The sequence below is a fragment of the Mesocricetus auratus genome, unplaced genomic scaffold (genome assembly GCF_017639785.1).
Source record: "Mesocricetus auratus isolate SY011 unplaced genomic scaffold, BCM_Maur_2.0 Super-Scaffold_100011, whole genome shotgun sequence".
Lineage (NCBI taxonomy): Eukaryota > Metazoa > Chordata > Mammalia > Rodentia > Cricetidae > Mesocricetus > Mesocricetus auratus.
The window spans coordinates 46,435,881-46,459,918 of record NW_024429195.1 but is presented as its reverse complement, the minus strand read 5'-3'; the positions used below and the strand labels follow the sequence as shown (position 1 = coordinate 46,459,918).

The window sequence follows — 24,038 nt, the reverse complement described above, 5'->3', positions numbered from 1 at the left end:
GGAAATCTTCAGCAACGCTCATGGATAAAAGAAAGCTAATGTGGCATAAGTATAATAGGTACAGGATTGCATAAGTAGACCTGCTACACTTTCTGGGATTTAAAGGGCTAACAGGAAAGTCCTAGCTATCTCAAACACAAGAAGAGAACCATCTTCACTTTTATTGCTCTTAGGATAGTAATATTATGTGAATTAGATTAATGTTCTCCCCCAAATAGGCAAATACTATAAGCACAAAGCAAATTAATATAACAGCTTTTTTCAAATCTTAAAAAGAACATATACAAACCATATATAATATTCACCAATATACTATGCTAAAACCTTCTGCTTCTTAATCTCCAAGAAAATAAGTTAAATGGTCTGATGCTTGGTCATCTCCTCCCAGTGGTCCATAATAAAACAATGTTCCTTCTTTATCAAATTTGGTAGTCACATCCCTCATAAAGCAGAACAAGTTTCCAGGGTGACAAAGTCAATTCTGTTTGCCACAATGATTTTCCCCTTCAAATTGAATTAGAGGGAACACACCACACACACATACACACATACACACACACACACACACACACACACACACAAACACACAAAGTAATCTTTGTATTTGGAAGTCCTGCATGTATTCACTTTGTGTTACCTCTCAACAGCATAACACACAAATTTTGCACTAAAACACCATCATTAGACACTACTACTCAGACAATAAATCCCACATTCATTTAAATAACACAGGTTAAGATTATAATACAATTTCTGACTCTACTTAGTGCTGTATTAATGGGATGACCACTCTGCTTGACCTATTTGCCAAAATTTGCTAGAACTCCAGGAGACCATATGGACAGCCAGATGGGTTGCTGTAATATAGTACCATTATTCTAAAGATGAAGTAATGTATCAATGTAATTTGCATTTTTGCACCCTTTCTGCATACCTTTTATTAGTTTCATTTTTAATTTAGACATCAGAAGGGAAGATAATGCTCTGTTACCAGAGCTCAGATGCCAACTAATTATGACAAGAAGCTTTAGCCCTGACATCACAGGTCAGACCTCAGAACAACACTCCATATTTCTGGGTGACCCCACTACAGTGATTAATAGGTATAATGCAAAGCCCTAATGAGTATGTCTGATCTTAGGCATTCTCTAGGCAAATGCAGTTATTAACATTGTGTCGAACACAGCCTCGGTTACTTTATTATGCTTCACACTAAACTATATGCTTTTTTCATGGTATTTGAATATATTTATAATCATCTTCCAAGAAAAGCCTCCATAAGTAGAGGTCTTCCCAACAGAAGGCAAAAATATAAATATTTTGAATTGAATATTGACTTTGTGCTCTATAAGAAGGAACTGCAATGTTATACACAATTACCATTAGAAACCATGATAAAAGGGGGTTGAGGATAAGGTCTAGAACAATGAACTTTTGACAGAAAACTTAGTCATTGCAGAAACCTTGTCAATCACACATGAAAACAATTGACTGAAAGGTTTAAATACTAATACCTTAACTTATCAACTCTATCACATTTTTATTCTAAATCATTGTCTATCTGTACCCATAGGTCAGTGTTCCTCTAGGCCATCATCAGAGAACCTTCTTTTTCCATTAGATGGGAACTAGTACAAAGACTGAGAACTGGACATTGTGCAGAAATCAGAGAGCTGGAACACTATATCCTAAATGAGATGCATCAAATCAATCCCTGAACTCTCAGGGCTCAGTAAACTATGTGGAACAGAAGGGAGGAAGATTGTAAGAGATAGGATAGATGATACCATGGAAGCAGTGTCTTCCAAATGCAACAGGACTGACACATGTATGAACTCACAGATAGGATGGGAGCATACATAGGACTTGCACAGGTCCAAGCCAGATGGTGTACCAGTGCTGAGAGGGAGAAGCAGACACAGCTCCCATTCCTAAAAAGGAGCCACCTCCAAGTGACAACTGTATGAAGAGGAAAATTAGTTTTCTGTAATGGAGTCTGACTGGGCATACAAACCACAATTAAGGAAGGCCCAGTGGCCAGCAGTAGATTGCTAACACAATAAAAATCAGTGATACTTTTGTACACATTTTTTCTTTCTAAAAAAATGGAAATGGGGGAGACCTTGAGATGGTTCAGTGAGTGAAGGCACTTGCTGCCAACTCTGGCAATATGAATTCAATTTTCAGAACCCACATGGTGGAATAAAAACTGACCTCTGCTGGTTGTCCTTTGACCAACATACACACAGTGGGGGAGGATATAAAAAATATTTTCATAGAAAATTGATCTGAATAAAACTTCCCTAAATAGAAAATACAAACCAGAACACAGTGACAAATTTTATATCCACTAAGAAGGCTATAAGAAAAAAAAACACAAGTTCTGTTACAGACATAAGAAGTTGGAGGCAGTGCACGTGAGAAGAAATGAAACCTCACCTAGCAGCATAGCAAGTATCTGTCAGTTCTGTAGAAGCTTAAGTGTCTCATGCCACACAAAGATTGAAGTATGTGTTCACACAGAAATGTGCACATGAGTGTTTACCGAAAACCATGTGTTTTAATTTAAAAAGTGAGAATAAACTAAATATCTACTGACTAATGAATGGGTAAGCAGCATGCGGTGTGTCCATATGAAAAACTAGTGTGTAATAGAAGTAGATTCATTCTACAATATGAATTCACCTTGTGAAAGAAGGTAATGAAAAAGGACATTTATAAAAAAAAAGCACATTCATAAAGACAGACAGCTAAGTCAAAGGAAGAAACTAATAGGGTCTATAATATTTATTTCTGAAGTGATGACAATATTCTCAAATTAATTGGGACAGTATTTACACAACTTTATGGATATACCAAAAATTGATAATTACACATCTTAAATGTATAAATCCTACAGTATGTGACCTATAAAATAAAGCTATGGTGCCTTTTAATGCATAATGCCTCTTTTAGCCAGAAAGAACATCACAAATAAATGTAATGAAAATTATTTTTTCTGATTCTGGCTTAGACACCACACTTCTGTATCTTCTCTGTTACATGAGTCCATGCTCCACTAATCAGAAATCATCAAAGGCAGGAATACTTTGATGATGTTTTTAAAGCACTCATGAATCTGTCACCATGTTTTCTGTGGAATTTTGTCTATACATAGCATTGTCTGTTACTTAGATTTACAAATATATTCTTTTCCTTTTCTTTTAAAATAATATAATTATGTAATTCCTCCCTTCCCTTTCCTCCTATCAAACACTTCCATATATCACTCCTTGCTCTCCTTCGAGTCATCCCAGGCAAGAAAACCACCATCAAAAAAAAAAAAGAAAAGAAAAACCAAGTCTAATCTGACCAATTTGTGCTTTCTATATATTCCCTGGAATATGGTCAAACTCTCAATGACCTGCCTCTTAGATAGAACAGAGTAATTCCCTTCCTGCACCCCCACGAGAAGCCATCAATTGTGGAAATATAACTTCAGCACCCTTACCATACATACATTTTGAACCATATTATATCTTTTCTATATTATTTCCCTTCACTAACCTCTCATTCAACCCTTCCCATTCTCCCCTGGGCTCCTCTTTTATCTTCAACTATTATTGGTGTGTGCGTGTGTGCGTGTGTGCGTGCGTGTGTGTGTGTGTGCAGAGTCCATGTAGTGTTATTTGTATGTGTATGTTTGTGGGGCTGACCACTTGGTATTATGTAACCATGAACAATTAGGAGGCTCATCCCTGGGGAAGATTAGTATTCCTTCTCTCATCAGTCATTAATTGACTGTAGCTTCTCATTTAGGGGTAGAGTTTGATGAAATTTCACCCAGGCACATTGCAATGTCAACTGGTGTTGAAACTGTTCATGCTTTATTTATGCATATTGCTGAGATTTCATGGCTGCAGCATTTCTGTTATATTTAGAAGACATATCTCCCAACAGACCCCCCCCTGCTCCTTCCATTCATTTACTTGTTTGTTTTGAGATAGTTTCCCTGCATAGTTCTGGCTTTCCTGGAACTCACTGTATGGACAAGTATGGTCTTGAACTCACAGAAACCTGCCTGCCTCTACCTCTGAGTATGGGGACTAAAGGCACATACTACCACACCTGGCCCCTTTATTTTTATTTATTTATTTTTTGAGAAAAGTTCTCAATGTATAGCACTGTCTGACTGAGAACTTGCTACATAAACCAGGCTATCCCTAAGCTTGTGGCACACATCCTGCCTTTGCTTACTGAGTACTGAGATACTCGATGTGCATCAGCATGCTTAGTGCAAAATACTCTTTTGTTCAAAGACTAAAGTCTGGTTACAAGGATAAGATATAAAACTTGGGTAGTATGAGCAACTATGTGAACGGATTAACTCTACATCCAGCAGGATGTGGGGTCATTTAATGGGGTTTCCTCCCACTATGCAATGGCTTTGGGTTGTATTTACAGTTTTCAGCTAAACACCAGAGAGGAGTATAATTTCCTACATAGCCAGGAATGACATGTATATTGCGGAAGTCCTCATAATTGAGGATTTGGGGCAATATTCCAAGAGCTTGGTTGTATCTCTCCTAGATCTCGCCATCATTAGTTCCTACACAGTATTTTACAAACAAATCTCCTATTCACATTAATTTAGATATATTTTATTCTTCTATTACTCTAAATATTTTAATGATCTTTCCAACAATTTCAAATTACCATTATTAATTTCAAGAGTTTTCTTTTGAGTGCCGGAGAACTTATCTTGTCTTTATGCCTGTGTTCAACCCCCAAACTACATAACCTGCACTTGGAAGGTGGATACTGTAGAATCAGAAGTTCATGGTCATCCTTCCATCCTCATCTACACAGTGAGATCCAGGGCAGCATAGGATACATGAAACACTGTCTCCAAAACAAGTTCCCTTTTGTGCCTCTTCAAATTTATACTACACGTATCTTTAAAAGGAATTAAGTGTATACATAAAATTATTTATATATGATGAGTCTAGTAAAAAATTCATTAAGATGTCACACTAAGTAATATGAGAACATTAAAATCATATTGAATTAAAATGTTGCCATTCATCATTCTCACACCCCTTTTTTATCTAGCCATCTCACAGTCCATGCCGTGACTATGGCAACTCCATAAACCAGCTTTCCTTTGCTTGTGGAGAACGACTGTTGAATGAAGTTCTGACCATGACTTACTGGATGTTATTCCGTTCTCATTTTTCTTTCAGGAAGCCCCCAGTTATTATGCCCCCTGCCTCAGTGTAGAGCAATATTAAGTTCTGACCAAGTGAAGCTCATAAATTCTATGCCTGGCCACTAAGTACTGTAGATGATGTTTGATGCTGTGTCCTTTCTCTTTGTGTCATAGAGGGAGTAGGTTTAGAGAACAGCACAAAGTCACAGGGGTTAGCACAGATACTACAGGGGGCACTGATGAGCAAGAAATGAACTTGCATGTCTTGAAGCCACTGAGAATTGGGGATAATGCTGATGATAATTATTATCAGAAGTTAAAAGAAGATGACTCAGGTATTGACCTCAACAACACCCAACTATGCATCTGGGAAATGTTGTTGACTAACTTAAAGTCAGCAGAAAATTATGAAAGACATAATGGAACCAGATGCCCAAACTCAGCAGACTGATATCTAGTCTCTACAGGCATCCATTCTGCTGTTATGTAAAAAGCATGAAAGCATGACCTCAGAGGTATCTTAATCTTTTCCTTGACCTCTCAGGCCAAGGCAAATGGGTTGACCCAGCAAAGCATGGTCAAAGAACACCAGCGCTATAGAAATACAATATGTGTTTTACAGTATCAACCATGTATATATAGTCTAAGAACTAACATCTATAATCCTGAGAACTATCATCCAAAGGTGAGCCTAATAAAGCATGTTTTTAAAGTGTAGTTCTTCAAATACATGCTTCAAAAGAATTTAAAGGATACTTGTGGTAATCAAATAAGAGTTCAACAGTTTAACCATGCCAGTCTTATTATACTAGAATCATTAAAATAAACACATTTCTCACACACATACACATAAAATAGGATCAAATATTTGCTTTGGTGGTACATTAGAGAGACAACACCTGGTTTAGAGAGAGAGAGAGAGAGAGAGAGAGAGAGAGAGAGAGAGAGAAGAGAAAGGTGATGGCTACATGTCTGAAGGTTTAGGTTTTATATCCGGAAATGAGCCCTGTGCCTTTGGAAAGTTAGATTGTCTATGTCCTCAGTACCAGAACAGAAAGATGACAATCGTTTCTCAAGGTGTCAAGAGGATTGGGAAATATCACATGAATCAACTGTAGAAGAAGGCCTTGGCCACTAGCAAATTCTAATAAATATTAGTTATTATTGCTAATATTCTGTCTCCCTCACTAGGGATCCCACTATCTTTATTTACATATAATAAAACAGTGATGCTAGGTGATTTATATGATACCTTTAAATTCTTATAGTCTGAGTCTGTAACTATCCCTTGAAGTTAAATTACCAGTTGTCAAATTAAAATTCTAAAACCCATACATTTAAGTAATGATTTTTGAAAAAAAATTATAAAATTCTGGTCTACGATTTAGAATGTTTTAAAGACAATAGGTCACTTAATAATAAGTGATTTTCATTATTTAACACTCCAAAGTAGGGTGGTTTGATGTATTCATTCTCTCTCGTGACTTACACTCTCCTTTTAACGCAGACACTAACAGGATAATTGGAAGCAGCTACTTAAATAAAACGATGTCATTATTTTTGAGAGTCCTAAAGCATTAAGGAATTATTCTACATATAAAACTTGAATATGTGTAGAAAGTATATGCAAGCAATCCTTTTGGGCAGTGCAAAATAGAGTATATTCTGGGTTTATAAACTGACAGTAACATATGTTTCCTTTTCAAGCAAAAGAAAGTACTTTGCCCAGCTATGGCAATGGTGAGAAATACTCCCAATATCATAGCATGGGTTTCATTCCCAAATGAACAGCAAAGGATTCGCTTGGATCTTGATAATATGGCAAGCCTCCTTCATACAGATAATTCTCCATCCCACCAAATATTAAAACTCAAAATGAAATAAACAGATGGAGCTAAATCACCAAAAAAATCACTAAAAAATGCAGTTCTAGTTATGCTTTTGATTGATTCTTAACTGATTAATATAGTAATGTAGTAAGAGATTTAGTGTATGGGCATGGTCAATTTGAAGTATGTAGTAATAAAGAACTATATACTTATTTCAGAAATCAGTCTATACTGAGAACCTTACCTCCTGCATACATTACAGCCAGCATGATGGATGATATCCATGCGATTTCACTGTAGCTAGCTTGGAATATTTGCTGGATATCTTTGAAGAATACTGTAACAGCTTTGGGGAAGGCATATGAAAATCCGATGGAGATAAAGGCTGCTCCAACTACTACCCAACCCCATCCTCCATCCGGAGGAATGGGGTGTGGAGGCGGTACAGCAGTCTCCGATGGCATTTCTGCACCTCTGCTGGAGACTAAAGTAACCTATTGAAAAATAAACAACAATTTATGTCATATGTTTGTATTTTTGTATCACCCTTGAAAGTTGCTGACACAGCATTCTCATTGTAACTCAATATCATTTTGTTAATGTATTTAGTATTCTTGTGTTTGGAAAATTATCAGAAAATCCAAACAGAAAATGTGAGATATACAGCCTTGAGTATTAAGACGGAAAACTCTGAAAACACTTACTTATGGGAAGAAAATATTAGAAAATGAAGTTAAGAATCAAGATACAACCTGAAGTGCCAACTAAGCTAAAATAAACACTATTTCAATCTTACTTTTAAGCATAGAGGAAACGCACCTACCACACTTCAAGAAAGAATGGTTTCTCTGTGTGTGAGCATGTGTATGCATGCATGTTGTGTGTGGGGGACTGAACTCAGGTCCTCACAAGCACTTAACAACTGAGCCATCACCACGCCCTAAGACTAATCTTAATTCCAAATGTTGCCTTCCCCAAATTAGTGCTACCAACAGTCTTATGAATTTCTCTTTGTTGTCTATCTCTCTCTCTTCATTGCTACATGAATAAATGTGCTAGTTTGTTGAGGGAGTGGAGAAGAGGCTCTTTAATATGTACACACCTAAGAACACTTACTTTCCTGTGGAAGGAAATGATGCGCAGTTTAATATGTAAGAAATTACACAATGAAAACCTTGTCTCCACATCCTCCCAGAGTACAGAGAGGCTGTGTTGACATGAGAAAAAAAAACTACATTCCTGTATATATATCCCAAATGTTTTCCAAAATCAACCCATGGATTGTTGTTCCTGGCTTTTGTAAAGTTGTAGATGGTTTTCATACCACACCACATCCAGAGACACAGACACAGACACAGACACAGACACACACACACACACATGTGCACACACGTATATAAGTTGCAAAGAATGATATCTTAATGTGCATATTCAGTGTGGAATGACAACACAACTGCCTTCAAATTAACCCAACACTCATATCCTTATGCAATGCCCATTACTCTCCTGCTCCTCACCCTGACCCTTTCCTTCCCTCTCCACCCCTGAGTGTGTGTGTGTGTGTGTGTGCATGCGTGTGTGTAGAATACCTAAAGTCTACCAGTCAGTTCAGAGCACACAGTCAGTACTGTGTGACACAAAGCCCACTACACAAAGAGCTCTGCACCTACAGATCCCGCACAGCTGCAGTTCTGAGCCTGGGAACAGCACCTCTTTCATTGAAAACCAGCTTCTGTTTTGGCCTCCATCTCTAAGAAAATACCCTTCTATTCTTGGGTCTCTGATTTCAGATTTGTTTCTTTTTAACATTCATCAAAAAAACAATGAGATCCTTCTGTATTTTTCCTTTGGGGTCAGATGTATGTAATTTAACCTCATGTCCTCTGAGGACTCACATGTTGTCACACAGGTGACTGTATCCCACAAGCTTTTGAATGGAATCAATAATAGTGTTTTATCAACTTTAATTATAAGATAAGGGTCTTCAAGATTTTATTGTAAAGGACACACAAAGACTGTAAGGTTTCCTGGCTACATGGTCTGCATTGAGTGTTTATCCAAATTGAATTTTAATATCATTGAAGACACTGACACAAGTGAGCATGGTTTTCCGATGAAACTTTCTTTACAAAATAGTCTGCTAACTGCAGTTTAATGATGCCTATGACAGACATTAGAGAAGGAAACGCAGAAGAGGAAAACACTCAGTGTAACAGTCATTATTAAAAATTGTACATTTATTATCATTATTGTCCTATATGACTATTTGCCTAATTAATTTAAGTGATAATGTAATGTCATGAATCCCAGAGATAGAACTACAATTTTATGAGTTGTTTGGTTACTTTTATGAGTTATTGTAGAACTTTTTTGTAGCTATGCAAGTTTTAGACAATATAGGAAATACATGAAGTATAAATCATAATTTAAAAATCATAAAAATTCCACTTTTGATTGATACCACTGTTAATAGAAAAATTATATTTTTATTGTATTGTTTTAGCTCTATATTTACATACATTGCTTAGTCACATGTTGATAATTTTTGAAGCAATCTCAAATAACCGTTTATAAAGAACTTAGGAAATGATTGACAAATGTGCCTTCCATTATATTTCAGAGGGTAAGTGCTGAGAAATTAGTATAGCAGAATTTTTGAATGGTGTTGAAAAAGGCAAATTTCTTTAGTTCTTTAATATCTTCAAGAAGATAAATTATAATCACAAATTATTCCAAACTAGAGAGGGGGGTGAGAGAAGAGGAAAAAGAAGGGAGGGGAGGAGGGAAGAGGAAGGGAGAGGGGGGAGGAGATGGGCGAGCGTAGGGGGAGAGGAGAGGAGAGAAAGGAGAGGAGAAAAAGGAGAGGAGGAGAGGAGAGAAGAGAAGAAAGGAGGGGAGAGGAGGGGAGGGGAGGGGAGGGGAGCAGAGGAGAGGAGGTAAAGGTGTTTGCAACCAATTCCATCAACGAGTTTAAACTCAGGAACTGACACAGTGGAAGCTAAGAACTAATTCCTAGAAATCATCATGTGACTTCCACGTGTACACCACTGCAAACACACACACACACACACACACACACACACACACACACACACACACACACGAATTTTTGGTTTTGAGTTGAGCCTGTGTCTCTGTGTCTATATATGTTTCTTGTGCTATATTTAGTTTTGATTCTTTGTTTCTTTGTTTTGTCCTTTTCAGGTTTGCCTGGTTTTTTATTTTATTTTATTTTTCTCTTATTTTTTTAAAGACTCTAGTTTGTTTTCTACTTAAAGGGGCCAAAAAGGGATATGGATCTAGGTGGGTGTGGAGGCATAGAGTATATGGGAATATCTGGGGGAAGGGGAATCAATCAGAATGCAGTATAAGAAAAAATTGTATTTTCAGTTTAAAATAAAATTAATTATTTAAAAATTAAAAACATTTCAAATTGTGCATCTCTTTTTCTACTCACCTGAACAAATGATATTTAAAAATTAACCTGTAATGTAATTATAGAAAAAAATGATATGGATAAAGGGATATACCTCTGTAAATTTTGAATCCTTTCTTTGCTTAGTCCTTATTATCACAGGTAAGCATTTATTAATCAGCTTAGTTTCCACAGAGATCTTTGGTATTCTTTTTAAAATGAGACAAATTTCAGAAATACTAAGAAACAGGGTCTGAATAATATGAGAGTAACTGGCTCTCATTAATAACTGCTGGCACTAAGTTAATATACAAAGAATCAGAAAGAAGACTACTTGGTTATGTACTCAGGGAGTAAAATAAGCCAGAGAAAAACCACTTGACATTTTTATTACATTCTGTGAAACAGTCAAGAGCACTTGATTTTCAAAACATTAATAGCCTGGAAAATTCTCTCTGCAAAAGCCGTGTGGCTTGATCTTAAACATCTTCTAGTGCTGTGGTGCTGAAGGACTGGTCACAGGCTCTTGGTGCTGTTAGGAAATAGCTGGACCTTTTAGTTGTAGAACCTACCAGAAGGAAAGTTAGATCCCATGCTTTTGTAGAGAACTCTGGGACTGTGACCTTTTCTGTCTTTCTCCATGGCTCCCGTCATGATTATCTTAGGTATAATACAACACATGCTCCCTTATCACCACGCTCTCACAGTGGTCCACAACAAAAGAATCAAGCAATGGTGTCTTTAATCTCTGAACCATTTGATAAAAATAACTCTTTTCTCACTAAAGTTAATTTCATGAGCCATATTGTCACAGTGGCAAAAACTCAACTAGCACTGGGATGCTTAAGTCCATGGAAACTATTGCATAACAGTTTCCTCTGAAACATTCCCTCCATGAGAGAGACAGGAGATACCTGGGACTCAAGAGGTCAGCCAACTTCACAAACCCAGGAAAACAAACTCTCACCAGGGCCCCTATCCAAGGACACAGAGGCAGATAAAGGGCTGCAGATGGGGCCACAGACAGGCACTGCAAAAAGGAGAGAGAAATGTGGGAGACTGGGGAGCTTCTGGGAGCTGCTGGGATGCAACTGCTTCTGAATCATCTGTACACCTGTAAGCCACCCCCAAAAAAATCCCACCTCGTGTAACAACTTGAACTTTGGTGAGATTGTGACTTTGATCTGTAGGGGATGGTCTCCATTCAGGAGTGAGTCAATGTGTGTGTGTGTGGTGGAGGGGGGTCTCCATTCATGAGAGAGCAGGTGTGTGTGTGTGTGTGTGTGTGTGTGTGTGTGTGTGTGTGTGTGTGTTTACAATGCCTGCCTAAGAGGGAAAAAAACTCACACAACAAAAGTCTACTAAAATGCCAAAGAAACCAGAAAGATATGAGGTTAAAGACACAGACAAATGATGCACATAAAGTGGGTATTGGGTTTTATGAAAACCACTTCTATTAGGTTAATATTCTATAGAGGTTACAAGTTAGTAAAAAAAAAACAAAAAAAATGTTTATCAAGAATTACTTTCAAAAGGTTTATATATTTACAGTATGTTATAATTTTCTTTATTTTTTTCTTGTTGGACACAATACTAATTATCTCTCCTAACTCTACATTTATTGAGTTTTAAAATAGTACTATTTTTGAATGTTGATCGATTTACAACACTTGAGTACCAAAAATAGTGTCTTTATAAATGCAAAACACTTAAAGAAAACAGGGAATGGTGGAATGTAAACATGGTTTAAATACATAGAAGACAGCAATTGGCCTTGAAAGTTGTTTTAAGAATCTGGGCTCATTACCTCATTTTTAAATTAAATTGTGAAGTTACCAATTTCCTTCTTGCTTGAAAACTAAAAAAAGAAAACCTGGAGAATCATGGAGGAAATGCCAGAAGGCTTTATGTAGCAAATAGCTTTATCTTTTCCTACATTCGTAGAGACAGTTAACTAGCAGTATAGATGTGGCCCTGTAATTTTCCAGCATGCAGAATGGAAACAACTATCTTTCATTATTAATCCATGAGTTCACATGATTGTAGTCTTAATTACATTTGATATGATAAACATTTAGAAATAAAATTTCCTGATTCAGTTCCCTGTCATATTTAAAGGCATAAATATGCACACCTTCCCTCCAGGTAAGACACCAGACTCATCCCTTTCCCCACCAACTCCACTTGCTCCTACAACATGTCTCATGACCACATGTTGCTTTCCTTCTGGCTGACCCTCCCCCTCCATGTCAGAATGAGCGATTCCTTCAGTTAGCACATCCACAGCTGCAGCTTGTCTGAGGACCTTATATCCTGTGCTAACATGCTCACCCCAGTCTCAGGTTTGGATCTCAGGCACCCACAGCCAGTTCACTCACTCTAGCTACTTTAGGAGAAGTCCTGAACACCTAACATTGACCCCTAAGGATTTTCTATCAGTATTTTCTCACTCTGCACAGGTCTATTCCACATGCCTTAGCCCCAGTCAACTGTTCTACAACCTGACAAAATGTGGTACTAGAAAGCCAAGATCACACTCATTTAACAAAGGGGAAAGACAATTTCCATATGAAGAAACACTACAAAGACCCAATTCAATATGTTTAGGTCCCATCAGAGAAGCAAACAACATAGTACTAACCACACAATAGTCTCTGCTAAGAATTAGTTCTCCCAGAGTAAGTTCCAGGACAGCCAAGGCTACACAGAGAAACAGTATCTCAAAAAGAACAAAAAACAAACAAAAGAATTAGTGCTCCCACTTCAACCCTATACAAAGAACTATAGCTAAGTGAAGAAAGCTAGGAGTGGGAAAGATGATCTCCCCTACTGGGAGCACATCCTCCAATTTTCCAGTGACAAATGATCAGCAAGAGGGGGTTTTCAAAGGACAGAAGACAGAGATCAATCCCTGCTATGTTTCATAGCACTTAAAGGAGCTATGTATTACCACCAGAGGAGGAAAGTTGTTATGAGTCTTGTCAGGTATGAAACCCAGTAGCTACCTGTTCAGAAAAAAAAATGTATGCCCCCAGGTGCAACAATGCCACAGATAGCATACAAACAACCAACCACTTTCTCATTGAATTTATGGCATACTCCCTAAAATGGAATACACATCTACCAGTTATTGGGGCTGAGAACCTGTGGGTTGACAGATCCTAGGCCCTAGAGAGAACTTACTACTGGCACTCAGCTAATGGTTCATAGTAGTAAGTTCCAAACCCATTGCCCTTGGAAAATAGCACATCCCACAACTCTCACCCCTTGCTTACTAGCAGCTGGAGTTGATCAATAGTCAAGATTCAATCTGAATACACATATCCCATGATTTTCCTTGTGAACAACTCTTTAATATTTTCTGTACTTGGAAGCCATCATATTTTGTGACCAAAAGAACCAGAAAAAAATTGCCCTTTTACCTGTTGTCAGAGGTCCACTTTAACAGATTTCTTTGGGTGGTATGTATATTTAAGCCTAGTCACTTTATGTTGACAAGTAGTATTTGAAGGCAATATAAAGGGAGAGGTAGTACAGATCCAGATTATCTAAAAGAAAAAGAAAAAAGTATTAAATGTATAGCTGTATTCCACTGCCTCATTAGCCACTAGCTTTAATTTACACCAGTACTTCTGCACTCTTTTTATTTTTATTGTTTTTTTTTTAAACAGTGTTTCCCTATGTAGTTTTGGAGCCTGTCCTGGATCTGGATCAGCAGACCAGACTGGCCTTAAACTCACAGGGATCTGCCTTCCTCTGCCTTCTAAGCACTGGGATTAAAGGTGTGTGCCACCACTCAGCTCTGCACACCTTTTATAACTATAATAAGTAAGTATTGTGCATGAATATATAGATATGTTTTGTCAATCATATATGTACATATGTCATATATACACACACATATATATGTATATATATACACACATACACACATGAAAAGTGGAAAATAAAGAAATGTCAGCTTCTTTAAAATTAATAACAAGGGCTGGAGAGATGGCTCAACCGTTAAAGGCTGCGCTTGCAACCAAAAATATAAATTAATAACAAATTGTAGACCAAATACTTCCTCTGCCAGCATAAGGAACTGAACTCAATTCATCACATCCGTATACTACTCTCTTATGATTCTAGCACTAGGAAGTGGATTTTTGGGCTTGCTAGCCAGCCAGCCTAGCTGAGTGGATGAGTTCCAGATCCCAGTGAGAGACCCTGCACCAAAAACAATGAAAATTGTCTCCCGAAGAACAGCCCTGGGAGTTGGCCCCTGGCTTTCTCCTGAATTCACACACAGATGAACATATACTTGGGAATCTACAGCCACATCACACAAGAGCAGATTAGATTATACAGTCTATGTTATGAAAAAGGAAACTTACTGACATTCATAAGCTGCCACACATTTCCTAATGTCTATTTAAATAAATTGGTGCTAAATCATGCCTATGTGTGTTTGTATATGTCTGTGCATGTGGGTGTGTATGTATAAGATTTAACAAAATGATTCTAAATACTATCAATAATAAGCAGATTTTAACAGTGGGTAGCAAAAACAATATTCCACGTGCTGGGCAGTGGTGGTGCACGCCTTTAATCCCAGCACTCAGGAGGCAGAGGCAGGCGGATCTCTGTGAGTTCAAGGCCAGCCTGGTCTACAGAGGGAGTTCCAGGACAACCTCCAAAACAATACAGAGAAACCCTGTCTTGTAAAACCAAAAAAAAAATCTATGCATCTGTTTCAGAACTCAAACTTCCTAAACATGTCTAATTAAATAATAGAACAAATGTATTTATTCAAGATATAAACCTCAGTGTGGTACTGAATGTATAAAACTTGGTATAACAGGCAATATTGACCAGAATAAGCAAAAGAAAAAGTGAAAACTAGATTCTTTCCATTAAAATATCAGTCACCCACTTTGGCTCTAGGACTGCTTAATACAAAGTGTTGAGAGAAGACATTGGGTCAAAGATGCTGTGTAAGAAGAGGATGAAGGATGTGAGCAGACCAATAAGGAGAGTGAAGGAGTCTTAAAGTCACTGACTGGGTCTAAGAAACTTACAAGGAACAGAGCTAAAGGCACACTCACTCATCGGACTTCTGGGGCTGTAGAACAGTAGGCAGTTCTGTTCCTAATGGAATTCTTGAGCGTTGTCATGGCTTTCAAAAGCAGGACAAGTCATGAACTCCAGCCTACCCCAAATACCAGTCTGCATCAATGTAGGAAATCTTTATAGCTTTTTTTTCTTTCCTCTGGCACAGTAGACTTCACTGAGTGCAGGGCATAGCCTCAGAGGAAAGCCTGAGCCATCCCTGAAAACTGGATTCTGATCCCCACCCCATCCTCCCACCTCCCCACCCCATCCTCCCACCTCCCCACCCCATCTTCCCACCCCCCACCTCGCCACCCCACTGGGCTGTAATTAACTGTAATCATGTCTTACTAGTTAAGAAGCAAGAATAAAAGTGACTCTGAGAAAATCTCAGGATGCTACAAATTCTATCTGCTCACCAAAATTTCTACCAAATTTTGCAGTGTAAAATCTAACTGATCCATATTTTAGAAAAACCAATCTATATCTTAAGTACCTTTCAACAAACAGCTTAATACCTCAACTTGATTATTTCAATTAATCTAGTTACATCCTTTCTCTACTGACTCTGATCAATCATAGGCTAGTTTATAGACCTTTAGGCACATACACACACAAAGAATATATGAATTCATTGTTAATTTTAACAATGGATGAGCAACTTTTACAATTTTTTAAATTAACAATTATAAAAAAACACAAAATTTTTTATACAAAGTTTTCTGTATTTCCCTCTCTCCACTACAAAACAATGTCAACCACTATAGCTTTCACAGGAAAGCATCACATTTTCTGACATGGTTTCTTGGCTCTACCTATGTATGCCACATGCTTATTTATCATCAGCTTTTCTGGGTACGTGAATAATAACACTTTAATGATTCCACTACTTCTAGGCATTCAGTTGAGTTGTTTTTGTAATCCACAGCCTCAGTTTACTTGAGGCTCTTTTGCATTCCACACTGCAGAACACCAGTACATTCCTTTATGAAATGTGAGTGCTTCTGTAATTTCTTTAAATATGACAAGAATGTGTCATATTTAATCTTCAAAAACAAAGTCTTGAAATAATATACTCAGCAAAGGAAGGCCCATATTAAGCAGTGTAGCCCCACTGTAAATCCTGCAGATTCGTTATACTAAAGCAGGAACTCTTTCTCACATGCACCCAATGCTGGCTTATGTGCCACCTAAGTAGATTAATATGTTCCACAAAGAACAATCATGTGATAGTTTTATTTTCTATTTCTTCTTTCCTACACAAACAATATAACAATGCAAAATTAATGTACATAGTTTTAAGTTGAGATGCAAGCTTATCCAGTTTAACAGCAGGTATCAAATGGAATCACGTCTTTTCTTTTCTAGCCTATAATTGAATTAAATTGAAATCTGATCCTGTGGGGGTGTTCTCTTCTAAGTGAACCATCTTTTAAATCCTTATCGACTGATTTACGTTGACAGCCAGACAAGAAAGATATCAATAGTACATGGCCCTCAAATGTCAGCCACACAAAGCCTATTTTTAGACGCAAACTCTTGCTGTGGTTAAAAAGACAGAGTGCTAATTGATGTTAAGGGTCAAAACTAACTAAAGCTATCTCTGGAACTGGTAAATTAGAGAAAAATACTATACTAATACATAATAAATTGTGAAGAATTATACGTGAACCATTTGTACCAAACAATTATCCTACTTTATCATAATTATGCTTTTTTTGTTTTGTTTTTTTACGAGACAGGGTTTCTCTGTATTGTTTTGGAGGCTGTTGGTCCATCCTGGCCTCACACTCACAGAGATCCGCCTGCCTTTGCCTCCCGATTGCTGGGATTAAAGGCGTGCGCCATCACCGCCTGGCTTCATAATTATGCTTTTACACTCACATAGACAGCAACTACAATAGGCTAAATGGTGGCTGTGTTCATGCTCTAATTCCCAGGATCTCTAAAGGTACCTTGAACAGCAAAGATATAAGGAATTTCCGACAACATTTTTCTGTCTCGTTGAGGTGAGATCTGCCCGCAACACTATACTTAGACTACCGATATGAAATCTAGAGAGACAGACACAGGGACAGGGAGATGAAAGCAGAGCAGAAACGAAAGCAACTGCAAAACAGAGCATATCAAGTCACAGTGGTGACCACCAGAAACGAGAGGAGGCAGAGAGCCAAGTCTTCTGCACCACTTTGAGAAGTGCTGTCCTGGATGTTGGCCTCTAGTAGTGTTAAGAGTGTGTGTGCATTGTTTTCAGCATGAGGTTTACACTAATGTTTTAAAAATCGAGTGGGAAACTCCCATGCTGTCGTGGTAAATTGTTTCTAAAAGCCACAAACACAGTGATTGTACCAGAACATTGTTTCTTACATGGGTAATTACATAACCATGCAAAGATATTTTAAAAGACTTCTTAAGGATGGTCATCATAAAAGGGCAAATTGTTTCATTCATTAAGAAAAGCACTAATCCAATGATATTTTAAAAAAAGCAATGCATCTGTTCTATACAAACTGATGAGTGAGACAAATGATAAAAGTAAAATGTGGTTCTGTTTTACTTTATTAAATTTAACGTTATTTTCAATGTAGTAGTGTCTTATCTGCATGTATATGTATCCACCATATGCATGCAGTGTCTGCGGAGGCCAGACAGTCGTGAGCCACTATGTGGGTATGGAAACTAAACCCAGGTCATCAGCAAGGGCAGTCTGTGCTTTTAACTGCTGAACCATCTCTTCAATCAGCTTCTATGTGTTTTAAAGTATGCCCTGTACTAGGGTACTGGTGTGGCGTTCTGGCTAATGGAACAATACCGCAGAGCGTGGATATACAGAAACAGTCTGACAATGAGGATCCCTGGTCATCCTGCCTCCATACCTTATCTTTGATCCTCTTTTTCAAGGAAGTTTCATAGAACGAATCTTGATCAGCTTAAGTATGTTAACATTGGATCTGACAGAAAACAATTACTTTTCACCATCATCTTAACATTTCATGGATAAGATGGCAGCAAAGGCTAACCATGGCCCCAACATGCATAGATAGAATGCTGTTCACAGAAGTCTGTCCTTTGGATGCATTCAAGTTCCACAGATAATTGTTTGTAAATTAGTGTTTTTCCTCTAAATTCAGTCTTTTCTCCTAATAAAAACTCTTACTAATCCTCAGAAGGAAAGCTCCCCATTCCCTCACCTCCTGAATGGAAATAGCCATCCAAATGCCTCTTGACAGGTAGGCAATAACTTTCCTGATAGTCACCACTGTACATATTAAGTTCATATGTACTACCTAACAAGGTAGCTGATGCTTGTAACCCTTGTCAAGTTTGTATGTACTACCTGACACGATAACTCTTGCCTGTAACCCTTACCAAGTTCATATGTACTACCTGACATGGTGACTCAGGCCTGTAATCTTTGTCAAGTTCATATGTACTACCTGACACGGTCACCCAATGCCTGTAATCCTTGCCTAGTTTATATGTATTTCCTGAATTAGTGTCTCAAGCCTGTAATCCTTGCCTCAGGAGACTGACAAAGTAAGATCTCAAGTTTAAAGCCACCCTGGAGGATGTGTAAAACACTATCTCAAAACCAAACAAAACATGTTTTTTTTCTTATTAATTTATATGTTGCAGGTCCATTCAAGAAGGCTTCTGGCGGGACTAGAGGAGGCTTTCCTTAGCCATACAATGTGCATGTACTTATATACCCATACAAATTATCCAGGGCAATACATGAAAAGCTATTAACTGCAAATAGTTTCAGGAATGAGCTCCATATAACTTGTGGAGCTTTAAGAAATGTTTATAAATATCATATAATGAGTGAATATTATTTTTCTATTATAAGCTTTATATATTTTTTCAATTATAAGCTTTATAACATAAGACTGCTAAAACACAAAACTTTAATGCGCACATATAAATCTGCTTCTTTAGAAGATGGTTGCATTCAGTAGCCAGTAGATCTATTTATATTAAAAGAGCTGAACTCAGTGGCACAGGCCTGTGACCCTGGCAACTCAGGAGCCTAAGGCAAAGCATCACATATTTAAGACCTGCTCAGTATCCAGAGTGAGTTCAAGTCCAGCATAGTCTGCTTGATAAGGGATAGGTAGGACATTTCTATTTTTTTTTTTTTTGCTTTCTTATGCTTCTATCGTTATTTTTCTAACATCACTTTCACCATGCTTCGGAGATAACAGACTTGATTTTAGGAGTCACTAGAAATAAATATCTTTCCCATAATCCTACCACTCAAACAAGACAGTCTGGTTCAAATGATAGGACCACATAGTGCTGCATCTCCTATCAATGCTAAACTTCTAATAAGACAGACCTAGGGGCATGACTAAAATACTTAGAACTTCTCTGAGGAAGGCCAGGAAGTCATTTTCACACTTTGCTCATGGCTAATGACTGTCTCAGAACAACCTATAGAAACCTATCTTGACCTGTACTTGAGAGATTCAGAGTGTCTATTTTGCAATCAACCTATAAGGACATCTGTTGGGGAAGTCCTGTGTATATGTCAATAAAGCACTGTCTGGCCAATAGGAATCTAGATAGGTGGGGCTAGGATTCCAGGAGGATTCTGGGAAGGAGAAACACAGGAGAGTTCGAGATGTAACGCCATGGGGTAGGAGCCCGGAACTATTCTCCGGTAAGAGACATACTTAGATTAACAATTATGGGGTAATTACTTAAGTCAGAGGTAGCCAGTAAGAAACAAGCAAGGCCAAGAGCTTCATAATTAATATAGCCTCCTGTGTGTTTATTTGGGGACTACAATGCTGCAGAGCCCAGGCGGCTGGCGGGGGATAAACCAAAGCGGCTAGCAAAGAAAAAGCTTCTCTTAACAGATATCTACTTTGTGTCCTACTTTGTGTTCTCTTGCTGTGATAAACACTAAAACCAAAGCCACTCGTGGATGACAGGATGTGTTTTATCTTACAGCATACAGTCCATCATGTAGGAAGTCAGGGCAGAACTCAAGGCAGGCACCTGGAGGCAGGAACTGACACAAAGGCCATGGAGGAACCCTGCTTACCTGCTTCCTCTCCATGGCTTGCTTATCCTGCTTTGTTATACAACCTAGGACCACCTGCCCAGGGCTGGCACTGCCCACAGTTGCCTGGGTCTTCCCATATCAACCATCAGTGAAGAAAACACGGACATAGACTTGCCTATAAGCCGACTATATAGTCACGTTTTCTAAATTGAAATTTCCTCTCCCCAGATGATCCTGGCTTGTGACAAGTTGACCAAACAAAAACAAAACAAACAAACAAACCCAAACCCAACAAAACAGCAAAAAGCTAACTAGAACACTAGTCCTTGGGCTCTTTCTCAATTTCAAAAGGATTAAATTAATACTGGCCTTAAGAAAAGAATCTTTTAAAATCCCTGGGTATTTCTAGCAAAATTACATGGCCAGAGAGTACTTCCATTATAATGCCCGTTTTTTCAGACATCAAATAAGAAAAAAATCCATATTATTAATATTATGCCCTAGTCTCAATAATAGGAACAAGAAATAAACTAGAATCCACTCCAGGTTTCTGGAAGAACAGTACCATTCGAGCAGGCTTAAAATGTCACAACACAGTGAGTCGGTCTGGCCAGAGACATGGGGCCACACCGTCTTCCTTGTCACCAAGATGAGTGGCTTCGGTCTACTGACTCCCCTGGCCACCTGACAGTGGGACTCTCCAGTGAGTCATTGTTCCTTTCAGAATCCTGGGCACTGTTAAAGTTCCACTTATGACACATGCCTCTGTCACTCAGTGCTTTGCCAGGTAAAGTCACAGGATTCTACAGTTTCTGCCCCACCTCCTTTGAGTCATAATGTTAACACCATGAGGAAACTGGACTATCTAAATGCTCTCCCTGCCTGGACACTGTCTGTAAGTAATCCTATCATTTTGATAGGTTCTTACAATAACATGGTATTTATTATGAAGTGCTCGGTGAAAATGAAGATGTAAACAGTGCCAGCAAAACTCCAAAGTACTATTGAAAAACACCATAGTACTGCTATTAGCTACAGAGCTCAGTGAGGAGTGTATGAAAGTTATATTTCCTCAAAGTAACTGGGTGTAGTAGAACCAGTATACAACACAACACAAAATACTTTAGGTTAATACTACACAGTTATTTTTGGTTGTTAAAAATCCACCTTGAAAATGGTTTGAATTGGTCAGATATGATCATAAAGTAAAATAAAGAAATAAACTAAACTTGTATTTGAAAAATATTTCTGAGCTGACTTTTACTATTTTTCTGGTTTATTTGTACCTAAGTAAATTAATATTCTTGAATAATTATAAAGATTTTAAGTGTATACATACAGATGTAGGTACCATTTTCTGATCAGCAAATGACTGTGTAGATAATATTTAAACAGTCACATTATAGGTACGAATCAATGAACAGGGCACCTGGCACTTCAACGTGCAGATTTTTTTGCAGTATTATTTAGTAGCTATGGGCCCTATTTTGTAGATACAAAACTAAAGTTAAGGACTTACATGTCTTGTTGCAAGCCTTAATATATACCTGTAGGATGTGTCTCACTTTCAAATGCGGTTGCTAAAGAATTAAAAGCCGTGAGCCCTCTGCTGTCATCACTTTAACTCTGCTGTCTCCCTCTGGCTGTAATTACTTTCCACAGTGTGACTGGGATTTCTGCCCTCCAGCAGTCCAGTGATATGTTTCCACATTGACTTAAAGAAACAATCATTTTATAATGTCTAAAACAGGCAGAACAAAGGAGTCCTTTTTAGAGCATGTAGGACCGTGCAATATTTAGTCAGGGAGTAATAGGAACCTGTTGACTGTGGGTGTGTGGGAGTCTAAGAAAATGATCAGTTTCCCTTTCTCCATCACAGAAGTTTTTCATTGTACAGCGACACTTCATCTGTCTCACAGACTTACTGTAAAATTGAAAAGTACCAAGTTGGATAATAGTGACTGGCAACCCGAGGCGTGTCACTGCTTAGCAACCTAACACACACAGTAGAGGAGATTGTTCTCATGTCATGTCACATGACCAGGATTCATGTGACTCGCCAGCACCATCCAGCATTCACATCACAAGTCTAGAAAGAGCTTGGAGCTCAACAGTCACCTACTGAATAAGTTCTTAATTCTTCAATATCAAAGCAAAACAATCAAAAACCAGCAAGTCCAACCTCACAGTTTGAGCACCATTTATACATTCCTAGATCAGTCAAACTGTGTATGTTTTGATAAGAATTCACACTCCAGTACTTCTCCCTGACACACTTTCCTGTAGGCAGAGTACAGTTCTCACCTGCATATTTTAAGTGTGGCCATGTGACTTCTTTGAGTTATAGAATATAAGTCAGTGCAGTATAGGCCACAACCAAGAGTCAGTTTAGAATTGTGTTGGTATATCTGATTTCACTCAGCCTTCTTAAATGACATCTGATCTCATTAGCCTGGATTCCTCAAAAGAGAAATGTTCCTGAAAGTTTGCAATCAGCGTAGTCATCAGAGGCAATGCTGGCAAATAACCCCCAACAGGGAAGAAAAAAAGAAGCAAATGTATGCTGTTATGAGTGCAAAGACATTGGAGCTGCTTTATAGGACAAAAGCCATCGGAAGTGAGCACAGAAAACAAAGGCTGATTTGTGCCATCAGCTGAGAGGATGGACACTAGCAAGGAGCCTCTGTCAGAGGTTAGGGAAATGGCAACTCATTTTAGAAAGTGGAAAATATCTGGTAAATCCCCCCAACCCCGAGATGTCCTAAAAAGGTATTTGAGTCTCCAGGAAGGAGTTAAGGATAAAATGTTAGCAGCTTTAGTTGTTGTAATTAACTAGATTATTCGGTTATTTTGAGAAGCTAAAACACCTTAACATATTTAGCTGGTCTGCAAACAGAGATGTAAAAAGAAAAGTGGCATGCATTAACTGATATCAGAAGTGACAAACACAGTACCTCCAACTTAATCACTGGGCAGAATTTCCCAAGAGCCTCAGCAAATATACACGGATAAGACTGAATTCTATAATACTGTTTAGAAACCCTATTTATTCTTCACTATGAGATTTCATAGGGACACAGAGAAACACTTTTGAGTGACTATTGTCTACAAATGAATGTTATATCCATCCATCACATGGGTACATTTGCTTTTACTTGAAAGGGGAATATTTTGCATCCCAGTCAGCTGACCCTTAACTCCTTGTGTGGCTGAAATGAACTTGAACTTCTGATTCTCTTGCTTCTACCTCCTGTTGTAATTACAGTCTCAAGCTTCCATGTCCCCTTTGTTGGTTTTTTGTTTGTTTGTTTTGTTTTGTGAGAGTGCTGGAGAACAAACCCGGGCTTTATGCATGTTAGGAAGTCCTTTACACCAAGTTATAGATCCAGTCTTCGTAGTTATGTTTCAGTTTTGTTTTTTCTTATTATGCTAGAAACTGGCATGTTTCACTTGAATGAAGTTACTTAGCTTTTCTTTGTAATATCAAAACAGCCAGTCTTATAC

At 38.0% G+C, this 24,038-nt stretch overlaps 1 protein-coding gene and 1 long non-coding RNA gene across 8 annotated transcripts in view; one reads left to right on the top strand and one right to left on the bottom strand.

Annotated features, from left to right (window-relative positions):
* Slc16a7 (solute carrier family 16 member 7) overlaps window positions 1-24,038 on the bottom strand; it is a 154,735-nt gene that overhangs the window by 59,116 nt on the left and 71,581 nt on the right. For 4 of the 7 annotated variants that reach the window (XM_040754255.1, XM_040754258.1, XM_040754256.1 and 1 more), the window contains 2 exons: window positions 13,855-13,980; window positions 7,262-7,511 (listed from right to left, as the gene is read on the bottom strand). In XM_040754255.1, coding sequence (XP_040610189.1) covers window positions 7,262-7,481 — 220 coding nt within the window. In that variant the 5' untranslated portion in view covers window positions 7,482-7,511; window positions 13,855-13,980. 7 annotated transcript variants of the gene reach the window in all.
* Window positions 21,340-24,038, top strand: part of LOC121143265 — a 35,640-nt gene continuing 32,941 nt past the window's right edge. The window contains exon 1 of the long non-coding RNA XR_005880462.1: window positions 21,340-21,429. This is a non-coding gene — a long non-coding RNA (uncharacterized LOC121143265). The remainder of the gene's footprint in view (window positions 21,430-24,038) is intronic.